At 33.3% G+C, this 15,878-nt stretch overlaps 2 protein-coding genes across 3 annotated transcripts in view; one reads left to right on the top strand and one right to left on the bottom strand.

The window, feature by feature from the left end:
- Window positions 1-12,183, top strand: part of LOC143923057 (interference hedgehog-like) — a 28,977-nt gene extending 16,794 nt beyond the window's left edge. Inside the window, exons 2-16 of one of the 2 annotated variants that reach the window (XM_077446546.1) lie at window positions 3,663-3,767; window positions 4,663-4,934; window positions 5,016-5,194; window positions 6,745-6,933; window positions 7,011-7,197; window positions 7,271-7,499; window positions 8,951-9,081; window positions 9,166-9,250; window positions 9,328-9,455; window positions 9,531-9,646; window positions 9,992-10,154; window positions 10,240-10,468; window positions 10,549-10,731; window positions 10,812-10,960; window positions 11,091-12,183. In XM_077446546.1, coding sequence (XP_077302672.1) covers window positions 3,701-3,767; window positions 4,663-4,934; window positions 5,016-5,194; window positions 6,745-6,933; window positions 7,011-7,197; window positions 7,271-7,499; window positions 8,951-9,081; window positions 9,166-9,250; window positions 9,328-9,455; window positions 9,531-9,646; window positions 9,992-10,154; window positions 10,240-10,468; window positions 10,549-10,731; window positions 10,812-10,960; window positions 11,091-11,261 — 2,478 coding nt within the window. In that variant the 5' untranslated portion in view covers window positions 3,663-3,700 and the 3' untranslated portion in view covers window positions 11,262-12,183. Of the gene's footprint in view, window positions 1-3,662; window positions 3,768-4,662; window positions 4,935-5,015; window positions 5,195-6,744; window positions 6,934-7,010; window positions 7,198-7,270; window positions 7,500-8,950; window positions 9,082-9,165; window positions 9,251-9,327; window positions 9,456-9,530; window positions 9,647-9,991; window positions 10,155-10,239; window positions 10,469-10,548; window positions 10,732-10,811; window positions 10,966-11,090 lie in introns of both variants that reach the window. The other variant, XM_077446547.1, reaches the window with a different exon arrangement.
- A 16-nt stretch (window positions 12,184-12,199) lies between these two features.
- LOC143923056 (uncharacterized) lies at window positions 12,200-14,596 on the bottom strand. The gene is made up of 4 exons (XM_077446545.1): window positions 14,338-14,596; window positions 14,067-14,165; window positions 13,120-13,274; window positions 12,200-13,048 (listed from the first exon to the last, which is right to left on the bottom strand). The coding sequence occupies exons 1-4, from the start codon at window positions 14,474-14,476 to the stop codon at window positions 12,503-12,505; spliced, it is 939 nt and encodes a 312-aa protein (XP_077302671.1). The 5' UTR covers window positions 14,477-14,596; the 3' UTR covers window positions 12,200-12,502.
- Window positions 14,597-15,878: the final 1,282 nt, after the last annotated feature.

Genomic DNA, 15,878 nt, shown 5'->3' with positions numbered 1-15,878 from the left:
AACAAGCACTCCAGATCCAAAACAGAGGCGACCATCTCCAAACAAGGCGAGACAGTAGACCGAAAGGCACTGTATTTCATTCAGGTTCTTGCTACCACAAAACATCGTTGACATTGTTTCGTCGATGAATAAATAGTACTCAATACCTTCGGTGTTTAAAATGGTAAAGATCGTAGACAAAAGAACACTGCAATTCGGCAATAATAGGACTAATCTATACTTGCTCCTTATCAGAGTTTGAGTCAAATTTCATGGTTATATTCTGGAGCGGCTCGTGACTTTAAAAACAGGTGGGGCACGAGTAAGCTAAATCCGCCCCCTCCACATATATTTTCTCCAAAAAAATAAACTTAATATATTTGAAAATTATTTGTTCATTATGTGTTCTAAAAAAACAAAAATGTGATTAATAAAAAATAATTAATGATAAAAATGAATGAATTGACATACTGTGATTGAAATTTAAAGCATAATATAGTTGAAATGTCGAAAAACCTCGAGTGTCATGTTTTTTTCGAATTTATAGAGAATATAGACGACCGGTGCTGGCTTATTCTGCCCTAAGCATAAGAGACCTTAACGCAACCAACTAAAACTGACCTTCTGTAATTCGGTAATACGGATCTTTTTTTCAAGCCTCTTATTAGCTTTCTTTTCTCTGCTTGGACTGACTGTCTACACTTTGCACACAGTGCCAGAGTAGCTGGTAAACTGAAGCTGGCTACCACGGGACTACGGCAGATAAGCGACTGCCCCAAACTGAATTGTGAACCGGCTCTGCTCACCGGGTGGTGAGCAGGATAAAGAAATAATATACAAATTTTATTTTATTTTCTGGTTAGGAGAAATGTGTGTGGGGCAGTGCCCTGGTTGCCCTTAAAAACGAGCCGCCCTTGGTTATATTATTGATTACATAGATGATTATCGAAAGATGTCCTTTCACAAGACTTTGATAAATTTCTTTTGAATTGTAATTTGAATATCTTGTTCAGGACTTGCAACCACCCCTATATTTGTCACGTAGACGGATGCGGTGGAATCTAGTTACGCGAGCAAATCGAGGGTTTGTCGCAGTAGAGCGGTAGACAAAAGGGTCGATTTGAAGTGGCGTTCGTGAGAAATGATCCAAGTCGGCCACCCAAGTTGTTAATTACCATTTGGAAGGGCTAGGAGAGGCGGCGAGGGAACTAGCTGGCACGTGAGGTAACACTCCACGTGGGCGATCATCTCTGTGTCGGCGGAAGGAGGGATTCTGGGTACTTTGGGGGGGTTTCGTGGGCGAGCCCTCGGCGTAGGCGCTGCAAAGTGACGATTACGAAAATCTGGCCATTCAACAAATTGTCGATTGATCGACGTTTCCACCTTTCTCCGCTCGTGGGTCTTTTCTGTGCTGCTGCTATTCGGTTGAAGAACGTTGTCTTGTCTTGGGTTAGTTTGGTTCTGGTCTGTTGTATTTTGCTCTTATCGATACGAGCGCTCTTGTCGATGTCGCGTACGTACGTTGAGTGGTAGTACTCGTGGGTGTGTTGTAATCGTGCTCTTGTAATATGATGTGTTTTTGGTTTATCGTGAAGTTGTGACATCAAATAATATTCCTTGGAATTATATTGTCAATATCGAAATGTTGCGTCTTTAATGAAGTGTGAGATAAAGGCTGATTTATTATTTTTATCGTATTTACACAATTTTACAATATTTTCTATAAAACTTGACTTCCAAATAATTATGTATGACATATACTTAGGTAAAAATTTTAAGAAAATAATTTTCTTTTAATTTTTAATTATATTTTATATGATTTTATCACCAAGAGAAATATGATGGGAATTTTTTCCATTATTTTAATGCTTTCAGTATAAGTAAATATTTCTTTAACGTGTATGTACATTTATCTGATTTTTTTTAAACCTTTAGATTTGTCTCATGGTGTAATTAGCCAGCAGTATGGCTCGGTGGTTGCGTTTATGTTTAGCAACGAGAGGTTACCTGCTAATCTTTAGTGCTGCTGTTCAGATTTGGATATTTGTGACTCCAAGTCGATCGCTTCCTATCAGAGTTTGCCAATGTATCTGATTTAATTGTTGAAACGGTTCCTCTATTAAATAGGCAAAAACCATTCTACCCGCTATGTTACAAGTCTAAATCCATACATGTCTATGGATTAATTAATTGTTTATTTCGTGTTCTTCGGCCTCTCGAAATACAGCGATTTATGTAATAAAGATAGGAACCAATTTGGAGAGGAACCGTTTCAACAATGAAGTCTGATAAGTTGGCAAACTCCAATAGAAACGATCGACTTCACAGATAGAGTGACAAATCTGACCAGCAGCACTGCAGAAATACTCTCAATATTTTTTTTTCAAACCAGGGTTGGAACCTGGAACCTCTCGATGGTTAGCATTTAACTAACCACCGAGCTATACTGCTGGCTTAAATACGTATATTTGTTTGGTCTTACTTGAATCTAAACAAAGAAGCAATGAAATAGAAATTCGTTAGATTTGCGAAATATATCTGATATTATCTCCCCACTTCTAGCATTGATTAGTATCATCATCATCATCATCATCAGTATTTTACCATTCACTGTTGGATGAAGTCTTCCCCAATCCTTTTTCACTCCACTTTATTTTAAGCATATTTCATTATGTATTTTTATTTTTTGAATTATGTAGGCACTCAAGCATTTATCTCAAACTACTTAAACAATAAAATATATGTAAAGAATAAATTTTGAATCATTTTTCAAACAATAAAACCAAATTACTTTGGCAGAGTCGCCCACACACTCGCGTTATGATATCTACATAATGTATTTTAGTAGAAAATTTGCTATACATACATACTATAATGGCATATGTTAGAAAAATTAAAATATTTAATAGAAAAATCTCGAGATATTCTGTGTAATCTTTTAAAAAAAATCTGATAGTATATTTGATGATTTGTAAGCTTAAATTATTTAATACGAAACATTTTGTGTATGTGTAGTTCGATTTAAATAAATAAATGAATGAATGAATAAATATTTGAAATAAAATTCATAGTTTTAATATCATATAAGTATGCTTAAGAGGGCTGGACACCAGCGCCTTGTCCATACAAACGTATTAGACTTCTCCCTTCCTCAATTATGGCACTAGAGAAATTATTTTTTAATATGCTATGGATATCCACCATTGGCATGCATCTGTGCTTTTATTTTTTTGATTAGTTATTTTTTATAGGAGCTAGGAACCGCCAAACATCTATAAAATCGCCCCTTTTTTACACCCACGAAAAGAGTCCAGCGTGCTTATTTAACGGCCGATTTAAAAAAAATACGCGCACAATTGCATAGAAAATATCTTTCTCATACCGATGATGATTTTTTTTTTAAATTGGCCAGTTTCGGAGGAGAAAATTGGAGAATACGAAACCTCCATTTTGTCGATTTAAAATACGTATTATCTGGTCGAAGCGCAACTGTCGCATTCACTCAATATATATATCGAAGAAAGGAACGGCAACAAAATTAAGGTTTCGGGTGTACAGCCCTCTTAATGAATTAAAATGTTCTAAGTAAAGATTAAGTTTTTCAACAAAAGTTGTTGATTTCTAATATGCTTTCTTGTTTAAACGATTGCCCTTATTAATTGGTTTGTGTTTTTTTTTTGCAGCTAAAGGTGCAGGTGATGGGCACTTGGATGGTTGCGGAATGGCGTACTGCATATGCTTGTCGTATTTGCTGTTCATGATATTGTTCCCGGTTGCCGATTTCGCAGGTAATATTTCATCTGCCAAAACATTATAAAAAAATATAACAAACGGCATGCATTCTGTCGTTCTTCGATATTAACGTATCTATATTATTTACACATAAACGTACATTTATATATATATATATATATATATGTACATGTATATAGATAACGTAGACATTACTATAACGTAGATACAGATAACGTAGACATTACTTATAAAAAAAAAGAGTGTAAAAATAAATATTGATATAGGTGACAGTTCAAAGATTTTGATACAGAACAAGAATATTCCCACAATTTTATCACCCGTTTGTGACACAGTATTTATTTACTCTGTATTAAAACGTGAAAATTTATTCGAGATAACAAGCGTAAATATTTCAGGAATTCATGCAGATAAATTGACCCTTCACTTTTGATATTCACATGGCGTATAAGTCGATTTGTTACCGCGCCTGTATTGTGAAAATAAATCGTGCGAAGTTTAAACTGTCTATATAATCGTGTAAATATTTGTGATTTGCAGAAATTGTGCCAAAAATCAGATCACCCGTGTTTCAGTGCTTATACATAGGTTGGATCATATGTATTTTTTTATTACATACCTCCTTTACGTTTCACTTACCGAAAAAGTTTGCCTCTTATCCGATCGTTTTCATACTTTGCCATATTGCTCATTTTGGTCATCAATATAAGTAAATGGATCCTCCGCCATTAAAATGGTGCAAAAATATCGTGTAAGTCGCGTTTGAAATTTGAATTTCTGAAAAGTGCCTGACATCTATCCAGTTTTTAGTTTTAAACATAGATGGCGGTAGTAAAATAAAATTATTGGTATTTTTATTCAAAATAATCATTTTATATACAAATTATAGAAGAGGTATATCTTTAAAAAACTTTTTGTTTTCTTTTTCAGAATTATGGACTTATACCAAGAGTCCGGAGTCTGTCACTGCACCGCTAGGAGACGAAGTTGTGTTCACATGTCAAACGAACATAACTGCCGAACGTGTGGTGTGGTGGCATCGTCGTTCAGTTCCGGCGGGTCATTCTCTACCTGCTTGGACCGAGGTTAAGTTGCTTGGTGCCAACACTCGTAACTCTTCTCCTCATCGAGTCAACGCCAAGCCCAATCTCTCCAAGCTCACAGTGAATCTCAAAAATCATTCATTAGCCGGAGAATACAGAGTAATTTTGACCGTTTTGATATGTATGCTTATAATTTACACAATGGCTTCTGTTATGTGATATATTTTACATTGTTTTCAGTGTGTATCATGGTTTGGAGCGTCGGGTCTGGCATCAGTGGTTGCAAAATTGACTGTACCAAAATTAGGTGCCGCACCGCATTTAAACGATCGACACCTCGTTGTGGCTCCGGATTCTTTAGTTTTATTACGTTGTCCTCCGCCTGTATCGGAACCACCGGCAACCATGGTGTATTACAAGTAAGTTGCCATTTTGTTTATTATGTATTAAATTTTCTTTTTAAATGGACGTAGTATGGCTCGGTGGTTGCATTTATGTTTAGCATCGAGAGGTTACCGGATTCGATCCCGTTCTAATCTTTAATACAGACTTGTGTATTTGTGCTCCAAGTCGATCGTTTCTCATCAGTGTTTGTCAATTTATCTGATTTCATTGTTGAAACGGTTCCTCCATCAAATTGGCAAAAATCATCCTACCCGCTGTCACAAATATCTGAAGTCTAAATCCATAGATGTCTCTATGGATTAATTAATTGTTAATTTGGTGTTCTTCAGCCTCTCGAAATACAGCGATTTATGTAATAAAAATGCTGCAATGTTTGTAATTAATTGTCTAGGAAGGCGCATTGGCGTCTACCTGTTAGGCCTTCCTGGTATATATCTATCTAAAAATAAAATAAAATAAGTAAACTGCAATTTATCTGATTTTATCTTTACATGGGGTTTAATTCTTAAAAATATGGTAATCATATAAGACAAATATATAGAAAATAGGAAAATTGTGGGTTTTTTATATACCTCCTTTACGTTTTTTAATTGATTGAGAAGGCGAAAATTTCTTATTATTTTCAATTTAATTGTTTTTAATAAGATCAAACATTTTCTTGCCTTGATTTTTTTACAATTTATTTATTTTTATTATATACACATATACCAGGAAGACCTAACAGGTAAATCCCAATGCGCCTTCCTGGGCAATTACAAACAATGCAGCAATTTTATTACATAAGTCGCTGAATTACGAGACACAATTTATTGTACATTAATCATACTCACATAGTAGGTAAGAAGGTATTTTGCCAATTTAATCGAGGAACCGTTTCTTGGGAAACGGTTGGGAAACTCTGATAGGAAAAGATCGACCTGGAGTCCCAATATCCAAGTCTAACCAGCAGCATTACAGATATACTCAGAATAAATCATTTTCAATCGAGGTCAATTCACAGGATCGAACCCGGCGCCTCTCAGTGCTAGGCAAAAGCGCAACCACCGAACCATGCTATTTCTCTTTCCTGATATGATTATTGATAACGAGACATACAATAGTTACGATCACGCTATAATAAACCTAAAAAAAATTGCAGTCAGACTGCATTAAATCAAAATAGAAAAAAAGAATTTGTTTAATTTTTATTACATACCTCCTTTACGTTTCACTTACTATTACAATTCAGGAAAAAGTTTACCTCTTATCATCAATATAAGTAAATGGAGCTTCCGCCATTACGATAGAGATAAAATATCGTATAAGAAGCATTTCAGGTCCGAAAATTTTTAATCTCGGTGACAGTTGATAGTCATTAATTTTATACATAGATGGAGGTAGTAAAAAAATTTGGTGTTTTTATTCAAAATAATAATTTTATATACAAATTATACAAGAGGTATGTTTTTAAAAAACTTTTTTTTATTCCCATTATTATTTAGCATAAGATCCTGTGTTGATTCTAGTTTTTTTGTTATTTTTTATCTTATTGGAATGTATTCTCATATGAAATAATTTTTTCTAGGGTTATCGATGGAAGACATTCAGTAATCGATAGTGAAATAGATTCTGGAGGTGCATTAATTGTACGCGCTGCTCTTGGTACGAAAACGGTGTACGCTTGTGCTGCTGAAAATTCTTTTGTCAATGAATCGCACATATATCATCATCGTATCACTGTAGAAGTTCGAAAGAAACAACACGAAATTCCTACGTAAGTTATTTGAATATATATTTTAATACTTTGAAATTATCTTTTATCAAAAAAATAATTTCATGTATGCTTCATAGGTTTACTGTTGATATGCTGGATGAGGTGACAGGGAAAGAGGGCGAATCGATCACATTGGGTTGTGCCGCAATTGGATTCCCAGCACCTCGCATAGTGTGGAAACGTGCTGGAGGCGGCTCTTTACCTAAACACGTTTCAATGAAATCGCCACTATTACACATATCACATTTGCAAACGCACGATCAGGTACTTAAACTAGTCGCCATGTAAATGTGTTTCAAATAGTCATTCATAGTTAATGTGGGTGTTAATTTTACAGGGAGAGTATGTGTGTCACGCGAATAACGAAGTCGGTGTCGCAAAGAAAAGTGTTAAGCTACGTGTGCTGGAACCACCGCAGCTAATACCCGAAGCTTATAACAAAACGGTACAAGAAGGTGGTTCTGTGCATCTGCTTTGTGGTAGGGTGCATGGTATTCCGTCTCCGTCTCTTCACTGGCTGATCAATGGAGGCGAAGTGTCCCACGATGCTAGCGTTAAAGTTTCAGGTAATGATTTTTTAATGTTTAATTAAATAAGTGTTTGTCGCAAATGAATCCTCGATATTCGAAGATCTAATAATGGTCAGTGTACTGGCCCAAGATGGAAAAGACTATCACTGCTCAAGACCTGACCCGGGACGTTATAATAATAGACCAAGAAGAAATCGCGTATTTTATGAACAATATAATTTTTTCTTAATTCTAAACACAAATTTACAAAATATAATTACCTTCATTATTACTAACTATCTCCCATCTCTCTACCAACTTTTCGATTCCCTCTTTGAAAAAATTGGTTGGTTTTGAATTGAAATACTCCACTAAGTGTTTTTCAACGTCTGCCATATTTCTGAAACCTTTGTCTTTCAGACTGTGCTCCATCGATCTAAAGATGATAATAATTTTTATTATCATTTTTCGTCTCCGGATACTACCTGGTGTAAAAAGGGACGGTTTTTTGTCTTGACAACAAAGAACTCAAAGTGTTTCTCTGCACGTCTTATCCGCAGAAAGTTCTTGCGGCATCCAAATACCCATCCTATTTATCTTTCCGATGCTTTTTTAATGTAATTGCACTGTTGACCATAGAGATTTGAGTTTCTGCGATAATTCTTCAATACTTTGACGGGGATCCGATTCGATTAACGATTTGAGCATATGTTCATCGAAATTTGAGGGTCGTCCCGATTTACATGAGTCCTTCTAGCATCTGCTTCCTGATTTAAATCTTTGAAACCAAAATTGACATCTTCGAACAGTTATTACTTCACCATACACGTTTCTAATTGTTTTAGTGGCTTTGCTGGCGTTTAAGCCCTGATAAAAATAAAGCAGTATATGATGCCTTACGTGTTCTTCGTCAGTTTCGGGCTTCGACATTTTATCCTTGTCAATAAAATACAATATGTATATTAAACGAAAGTAATGTAAAAGAATAGTTCTACAAAAAAAAACTTACAGAGATTTTTACCTGACCGTATCTGAACACAAACTAAGCTCGAACACCGGTTCATAAAATGCGCGATTTCTGCTTGGTCCCCCTAATACTTATATTCAATTTCATTGTCAATGTTTACTCTCTTTTAGAAGAGCACGTATGTATGTAGAAATGTTTCAAACGAACAAATTCCATGTTTTGAATCTTGACATTATCACATAGTAGTTTATTGTAGACTTATGTAATACATAAGTAAGTATGTAATAATTATGTTTATTTCATTCTTATTTTTCATTGGTTGAGTCTAAATATACCAACAAATTTCTTATAAAATTTGCTTATTTTTCATTGGTTGAGTCTAAATATACCAACAAATTTCTTATAAAATTTGCTTTTTTCGATATAAAATACCAATATTTTTTTATGAAAGATTATATCCATGACAAACCCAGATGTAATTATTGTTTTCATCTTAGATACATCATCTCACCTTATTGACTCATATATTCATTTATTGTAGAACAAGAGCTGGAAATCAATCCTGTCGAAAAGCGACATGCTGGTTTGGTCCAGTGTTTTGCTACAAACTCTCTCGGTAGCGTATTTACTGCTAGTCTCCTGCAGGTCATTCCAAAGCAGCACATGTCACAGGTTATTTAAGATATGCATGTATCAATTATATTGCAATTATATTATAATGCTGTTTTTTATTTCAATTTATTTTATGTATTACAGCACAGTGGAAATGACATGGATTTAAATATAGGAGGAAACGATATGTCTAACCGAAAACACAAATCTAAGGGACACAGACCAAATAGTATGTTTCGAAACTTATTTTAAGTAATAATATAACCATTGAATTTTGATTTGTAACAATATGTAATTGATTTATAGCCATGATTCCTCCATCTCAACCAAACGTTACTCGACTTTCCGACGAGAGTGTAATGGTACGTTGGTCGACCCAAAATGAAGGATTGCCGATAAAATTCTTCAAAGTCCAATACAGAGACTTAAACCATGTATGTCTAATATGTACACATATTTATAGTAATTTATATTATACATAATTTTGAATACCTTTTTGTGTTTTTCAGACTCAGGCGAGAGGTGATCGTGGACGTGGCTCAAGATGGAAAACGGCTCCAGAAATTATAGATTCACATGTACGATCTTACGCTGTCGATGGTCTTATACCTGACCACGTTTATAGGTAAATATGATAATAATATAATTATGTAAAAATTTTATTTTTCTATCTCACTTATTAGGCCTATTGTGCCTATTACGCAGAAGGCTTTGCGCCTGTCGCAGATAGCCAATAGCCAGAGGTGTCTCCTTGCACTTTGCAAGAATGCATCCAATGTCTTAGAAGACCTGACACACTCAAGCAGGGCATTGTACATGAGCACACCCCTGTGAAAGACACCACCAGCTGTCTTTTTTTTACCTACAGCTAAATTGTTCTTATTTCTAGTATAATAACTATGGATATCACTATTTCTTATTGTATAATCCGTAACTTATAATCTAACTTATGTAAAAATGTTTTTTTCAGATTTCGAATAGCTGCCGTTTACAGGAATGATGATAATAAACAAGGCCCTAATTCTTTTCGATTTTTATTACAACGAGGTGCACAACTTCCCAAGGCTCCACAATCGCCTATTTTCACTCATGCTGAAGCTGTTTCACCGACTGAAATACTTCTACACTGGAAGGTAGACTTAATTTTATAACATAATTGAACTTGTTTAATTATTTTGTGTTACTTTCGTATTTTGAGTGTAATTTTGTTGCTTTCAGTTATCAGCGAATGTAAGTGACGATGTTCCGGAGCCAGACGGTTACTATGTATACTATCGTCTCGCAACTAGTGCAGCGGAGTATACAAAAGCTGCCGTAGAAGGTGGAAAAGCACGTTCACAACTACTTCAGTATTTACAGCCTGGAACTTCGTATGAAATTAAACTGCAGTCATTTACGCCTACAGCTGCTAGCGATTTTTCTGCTATTGTCACCCAAAGGACGTTGAGTTAGTGTTAAAAACTTGATTTTTATTTGAAAAGTTTACGAATTGCATGGGTTTTGATTGCCGTGTTTGGTTTTTCGCAGAACCGGTGGTAGTCGAAAAGAATACTGAATTGACGATGATGAATGGAGTGCCAAGTACAAGTGTTACTAGTGGAGCTGCTAGTAACAATTTGCGTTTGTATGGTATAGCTGGTGGAGCTGTTGGAGGAACGGTTCTGCTTGCTGGTATAATACTCGCCCTTGTACTGTGTAAAAAACGTAGAGGTGATTTTTATTAATTAAGATTTACATATATTTAGTAAATATTTGATCAATTTGAATACTATGGATGAAGTTTTTTAAAGGATGCACCCCAGAAAAACAAGATGGAACTATTGGCGGTGGAGGTGTAGGTGGCTCTTTAACGGAAGGTATGAATGGGTATTTGGCTTCACCCCCATCTGCGACTAATAAATCCATAATTACCATTACTGCAAATCCGTTGCATCCTGAGGTGAGGTTCGTTTATTTTTACTTCTTTTAATTATCTTTTATCTTATGAGTGAATTAAGTTTTTTTTTTTTTACTTAAATGAGATTTGTATCATTTTTTTTTGTTTCTATAAAAATTGATTTATTTTTCAGAGTGAAAACATAGATTTAGAAATGTCTTATATATCAGCGCAGAATAATAATTGTTCGACACCTTCTCAGCGCAGTTCGGCTGAGTTATCTGTAACGTTGCCATCCTCATGTCGAGATGAATTACGGAAGCAAATGCCATTGTCAGTGCCAGCCAGAGAAAATTATGTGTAAAACAGTGAAAAATAATGTGAAAGTGCCCTCTGATTGATTCGTGCCAAGCACTTTATAAACATTAAGTGAAGTTATTATTTATTTTATTTGTATTTTGTACATAATTTTTATATGTATGTAAATTGTCATCGTGACCTCATAAAAAAATTATCGGTTAGTTTTTATTGTAACATTATCCACAAAAAGTTCAAATGGTTTTAAAAACATAGTTCCTAACACAAGATACATTGAATCTAATCTAATACAGTCTTACGGTACAACAACCAAAACCTAATAATTTTATATTTCAATTTTAGTTTCTCTTTTTATTTTCTTCTCATCCACTTACATATGACTTCAATAGTAGTTTTTCATTCTGTTATATATAAATAAAAACACTTTAATCTTATCGATTAAGTTAGTTGCGTTGTGAATTTTAACTGATTAGTTTTGTTTTGTAGATATGTAAATAGGCTAATTAGGTGTACATAAGATAAAATTAAATCATTGGGCAATTTCTTCATTCTACGGTTGTATCTTAAATTTTATACTATTAAATTTGATACTGTGTATCACGAGTAATTTGAAAACTGTTGCAACATTGAACAATGTCTGCTCAGTATGGTTTAGCTGAAATTTTATAATATTATTATATAATGTAAGGTAAATTTATTTACTCGAGTATTTTGGACCATTGTATTTGTTTCCGTCCTTTTTTTTTAATTTGATTTGTGATCAATGAAACTGTCACAAAGTAGAATGTATTATAGAACTAATCTAGTTTTGTATAATTTTTATTTATTGTATGCTGACTGATCAATATGACTGAATTAAATTGAGTGGGTTGTATGATATTGTGTATAGTTTCTGCTTACGATTGTATGTACTTAACATATTTTTATATAAAAAATGAATATATTTATAATAAATAATACCAATTTTTAATATTATTTTTTATTGCGTATGAAAAGAGTGTATAATTTACAATAATTTAGAAACTAAGTGAAATTTAAAACAATCCAGTATGTATACGACTTTTAAGTCTTAGTTTAATAATTCGTTATGGCCCGAGGATTTTGAGTGCCCCGGGCAAAAGCTAAAATTTGCGCCCCCCATGTTTATTAGCACACGCTACACAATATAATTTAATAAAATACAATATAAATAAAAAAAACTCAAATTAACATAATGAAATTATTTTTAACAAGGGCCCGTACCGGCCCTTCAGTGCTGAAGAGGTGACAACCTGCACCGCTCACCCCTTAGGAGGGCTCTGTTGTGAAATAATCTTCATACTGAATTGACAGCAATTCTTTATATCTCATAAAGAGCTGCTTTGCAATGGACAGTCTTTTATCGTGATCTGCTTGTGAATCCGTCCTTATTTTAGTCATTAAGTCAATCAGATTATATTTATTGTTCAAATCATTGTAACAAGCTATGTCCCAGCTTTTGATTGAATTCATCAAATAAATTATGTCTGTATTACATTTTTCCCGTTTTTTAATTTCTTCATTTTCGTTTATACATTTTTTTTTGAGCATCAAATGCCTGGTGAACGTGTTATATACGGTTAATTTTTCGATTTCTTTATCAGAAGATTTTCTTTCACTGTTCTTTTTGAATAATGGAACTAGTTTCTTAATGAAATCTACTTCTTCATGTGTATTTAGTGATTCGAGGAAAGAACATAAGTTTTTCAAGGCATGATTAGATGATTCTTTGTATATGAGAATATCAGCTTGTTCTGCAATGATGTAATCTGTTGTTCCTTGGTGAATTGAATCAGGTTCAATTCCATTTGAAATCTGAAAGTGAATCGATGATACTAGAAATTCATTATAATCAATTGATTTTAAATTTTCAATAGAAATATTACCTGCAGGAAAAAAAACAGCTTGGGTTTGCATTTTAATTGCTCACACTTATTACTAAAAAACTGTTTTATTAGCTCTTCTTCAGAAAACTTATTTTCAGTAATTGTAATAATAGCTACACAGTCGTCATGAATATATTTTGCTTTGTCGTTGGTATCTGCAAGTTAAAACTTAATGTAAAATTAATTATATAGATTTTATGTATATATGTACATATATTACATATACAAATAGTATTCAATGATTTAAGTTGATTACGAAAATCACTAGTGTTTTGCCTATTGATATATTAACGGGTGTTTTGAAGGTGAGCTGTTGGTTAATGAATTGAATTCCATATAGTATAGCTATTAAGTAGTCTAGTCTTAGTCTATATACATAAGAATATGAAAATATATATGAAAAGTATATGAAAATTTGGGTTTGATCAATCCATGAATTTATCTATGTATTTGGGGAATATAAAAATTGGGGAATATCGCATGATTGTCTTGAAAACTTCATCTATTGTTACTTCGTACAAAAATAAATAAAATTAATGTTTGATTTGCAAAGCTGACTGCAGTTTTTTAGAGTGGTTTATTTGCAGTTTTTCGATTAAGGACTGCTAGACCCGGTTTAGACCCTATACCGGTTTCGGCAGGGCTCAGAGCTCTGCATCGAAGGACTCTCTGACAAAATCGCTTGGATGACACTTGACGAGTATGTTTGTCAATTAAGAATCAACAAATTTGGGATACTATCTCATGGTATCTCAACTTAGTCCCTAGGCGGTTTCCATTAAAAAATGTCTAGGCAATGTCGAGCAAACGTATTTGTCGACTATGCAATTCCAGTTTTCATTAGGACCACCAACTTTGGTATAGTCACAGTCATAGTACTTTGATTTAGGCTGTAGACGTGTTGTGGAAGGACTGTGGGAGAAGGGCTTCCATAAAATCATTTTTACCTTTTGTTAATTCGTTTTTAAATTCTTCTGGATCTATGAAATGTTTTGATTCAAATCCAAGTTCTTTTAAATGACTTTGAAGTACAGTTGTATCTGAAACTAAATATAATATATTGTGGCGGCTCGCTGTCTTCTCGGCTGTCTTCAGCTGTCATATAATAAACACGTGCATTAACATGCCAGTCGTCTCATTCGTTCATCCTCCATAATATTCAATGAAAAATCTTGTTCTATAAATTAAATATATGTAAATAAGTAGCCTAAGACTCACCTGTATTCATATTGTTTAATATGTAAGCAAATCCACGATTATCACAATTCTTATAAAATATATATTCTAATGGTATTATATTTGAATTATTACATCTACCCGTAAGGTTCGGTAATTCATGGGTCAGATTTTTCTCCATATTCAGTGATGGTTATTGGGTGTGGCAACTCTGCAGAATGACTGGTTTAAAATTAGTGGTCGATGATCATACATACATACATTAGATAAGCACATGCATACATATGTAACGAATAAATGTGTAATCTTATCAAACTTTGTATATAGGTGATATGCTCAATGATTAAAATAAATTTAGTGATTTTTTTTTATTTTCATCACATTGATGCAAGAATTATAGAAAATTTTTTTCGTGAAGAGTCATATTTTAAGAGGTCAAAAAAAATAGTGGAAGAAAAATCGAACAAGAGTTACCAAATTTTATACATAACTTGGTATTAAGCTTAAACTTCTGTTTATGAAATTTTAGTTCTATAAACCAAAAGGTTTCCGAGAAAAGCGTAAAAAACCTCGATTCTCTAGAGTAAAAGTAAAAGTACTTTCGCTTAAGGTAAAAATATTAGGTTATAAAATTTATAATTTCTATTACTTGCAATCCCATTTAATTAGCGGTTCGGGAGATAATTGAATTCAAAAACTTAAAAAAAGGACACCTATATAGGGAGGTACCATTTTCGGTCAACTTAAAATTTGAAAAAAATTTACGTCGTGTCGATAAGAATTTCAGTAACTAATATTAAGTTTCAATTCGATAGGACTAACGGTGTTAACATTTTTTCTAGATCATTGAAATGTGATCAGTGATCGATTCTGGGTTCGAGTCAGTCAAAATCACGAGTTTGAATTTTCGCATGATCATAAAACTTCATCTATTGTTACTAAGTACAAATATCAATTGAATTGGCACATGGCAGACTTCTGTTCACAATTGATTTTAATTAATTGACTAATAGAGTTTTTAATATAGCAGTATAAATTATCTTAGGAAACTATAAAGTAAAAAATCATCCTCGGAATAAATAATCATATAATTTCTTAAAATAATATATTAAAAGCGCGAACATATCGTATATGTTAGAAAAATTATATAATAACTGTTTATATAATATATAGATAATTTAGATTATCTGAGTTCTTCAATTATCTGTACTCCTCGTCTCCAACATTAGATCACATAATTATTAGGAGTACATATATTGAGTGTAGATGTACATACGTATATGCTCTCTATTTTTGGATCAAACAGTCTTCATCTTTGGATTAACAGTATTAATGAATATTTAAAAAATCTTCGAAATCATTTTTGGCATCAAATTATTGATTGCGATTTTCTTGCGATTATTTTTAAATAAATGATTTCAAAAACCAATCACAAATGAAATTTAAATTATGATTAATTCCACATTAATTCCTACTGGCTAAAATGAACTATATTGGAGGATGATTATTTGTAGGCTTATTATTTGTGGTTTGTGACAGTCCTTAGATACCGATCAGTATTTCTGTTTCTTTGATACATGTAT

Source organism: Arctopsyche grandis, chromosome 3, assembly GCF_051622035.1.
Source record: "Arctopsyche grandis isolate Sample6627 chromosome 3, ASM5162203v2, whole genome shotgun sequence".
NCBI lineage: Eukaryota > Metazoa > Arthropoda > Insecta > Trichoptera > Hydropsychidae > Arctopsyche > Arctopsyche grandis.
Note: the sequence above shows the minus strand (reverse complement) of the source record. Positions and strands in the feature narration are given on the sequence as shown.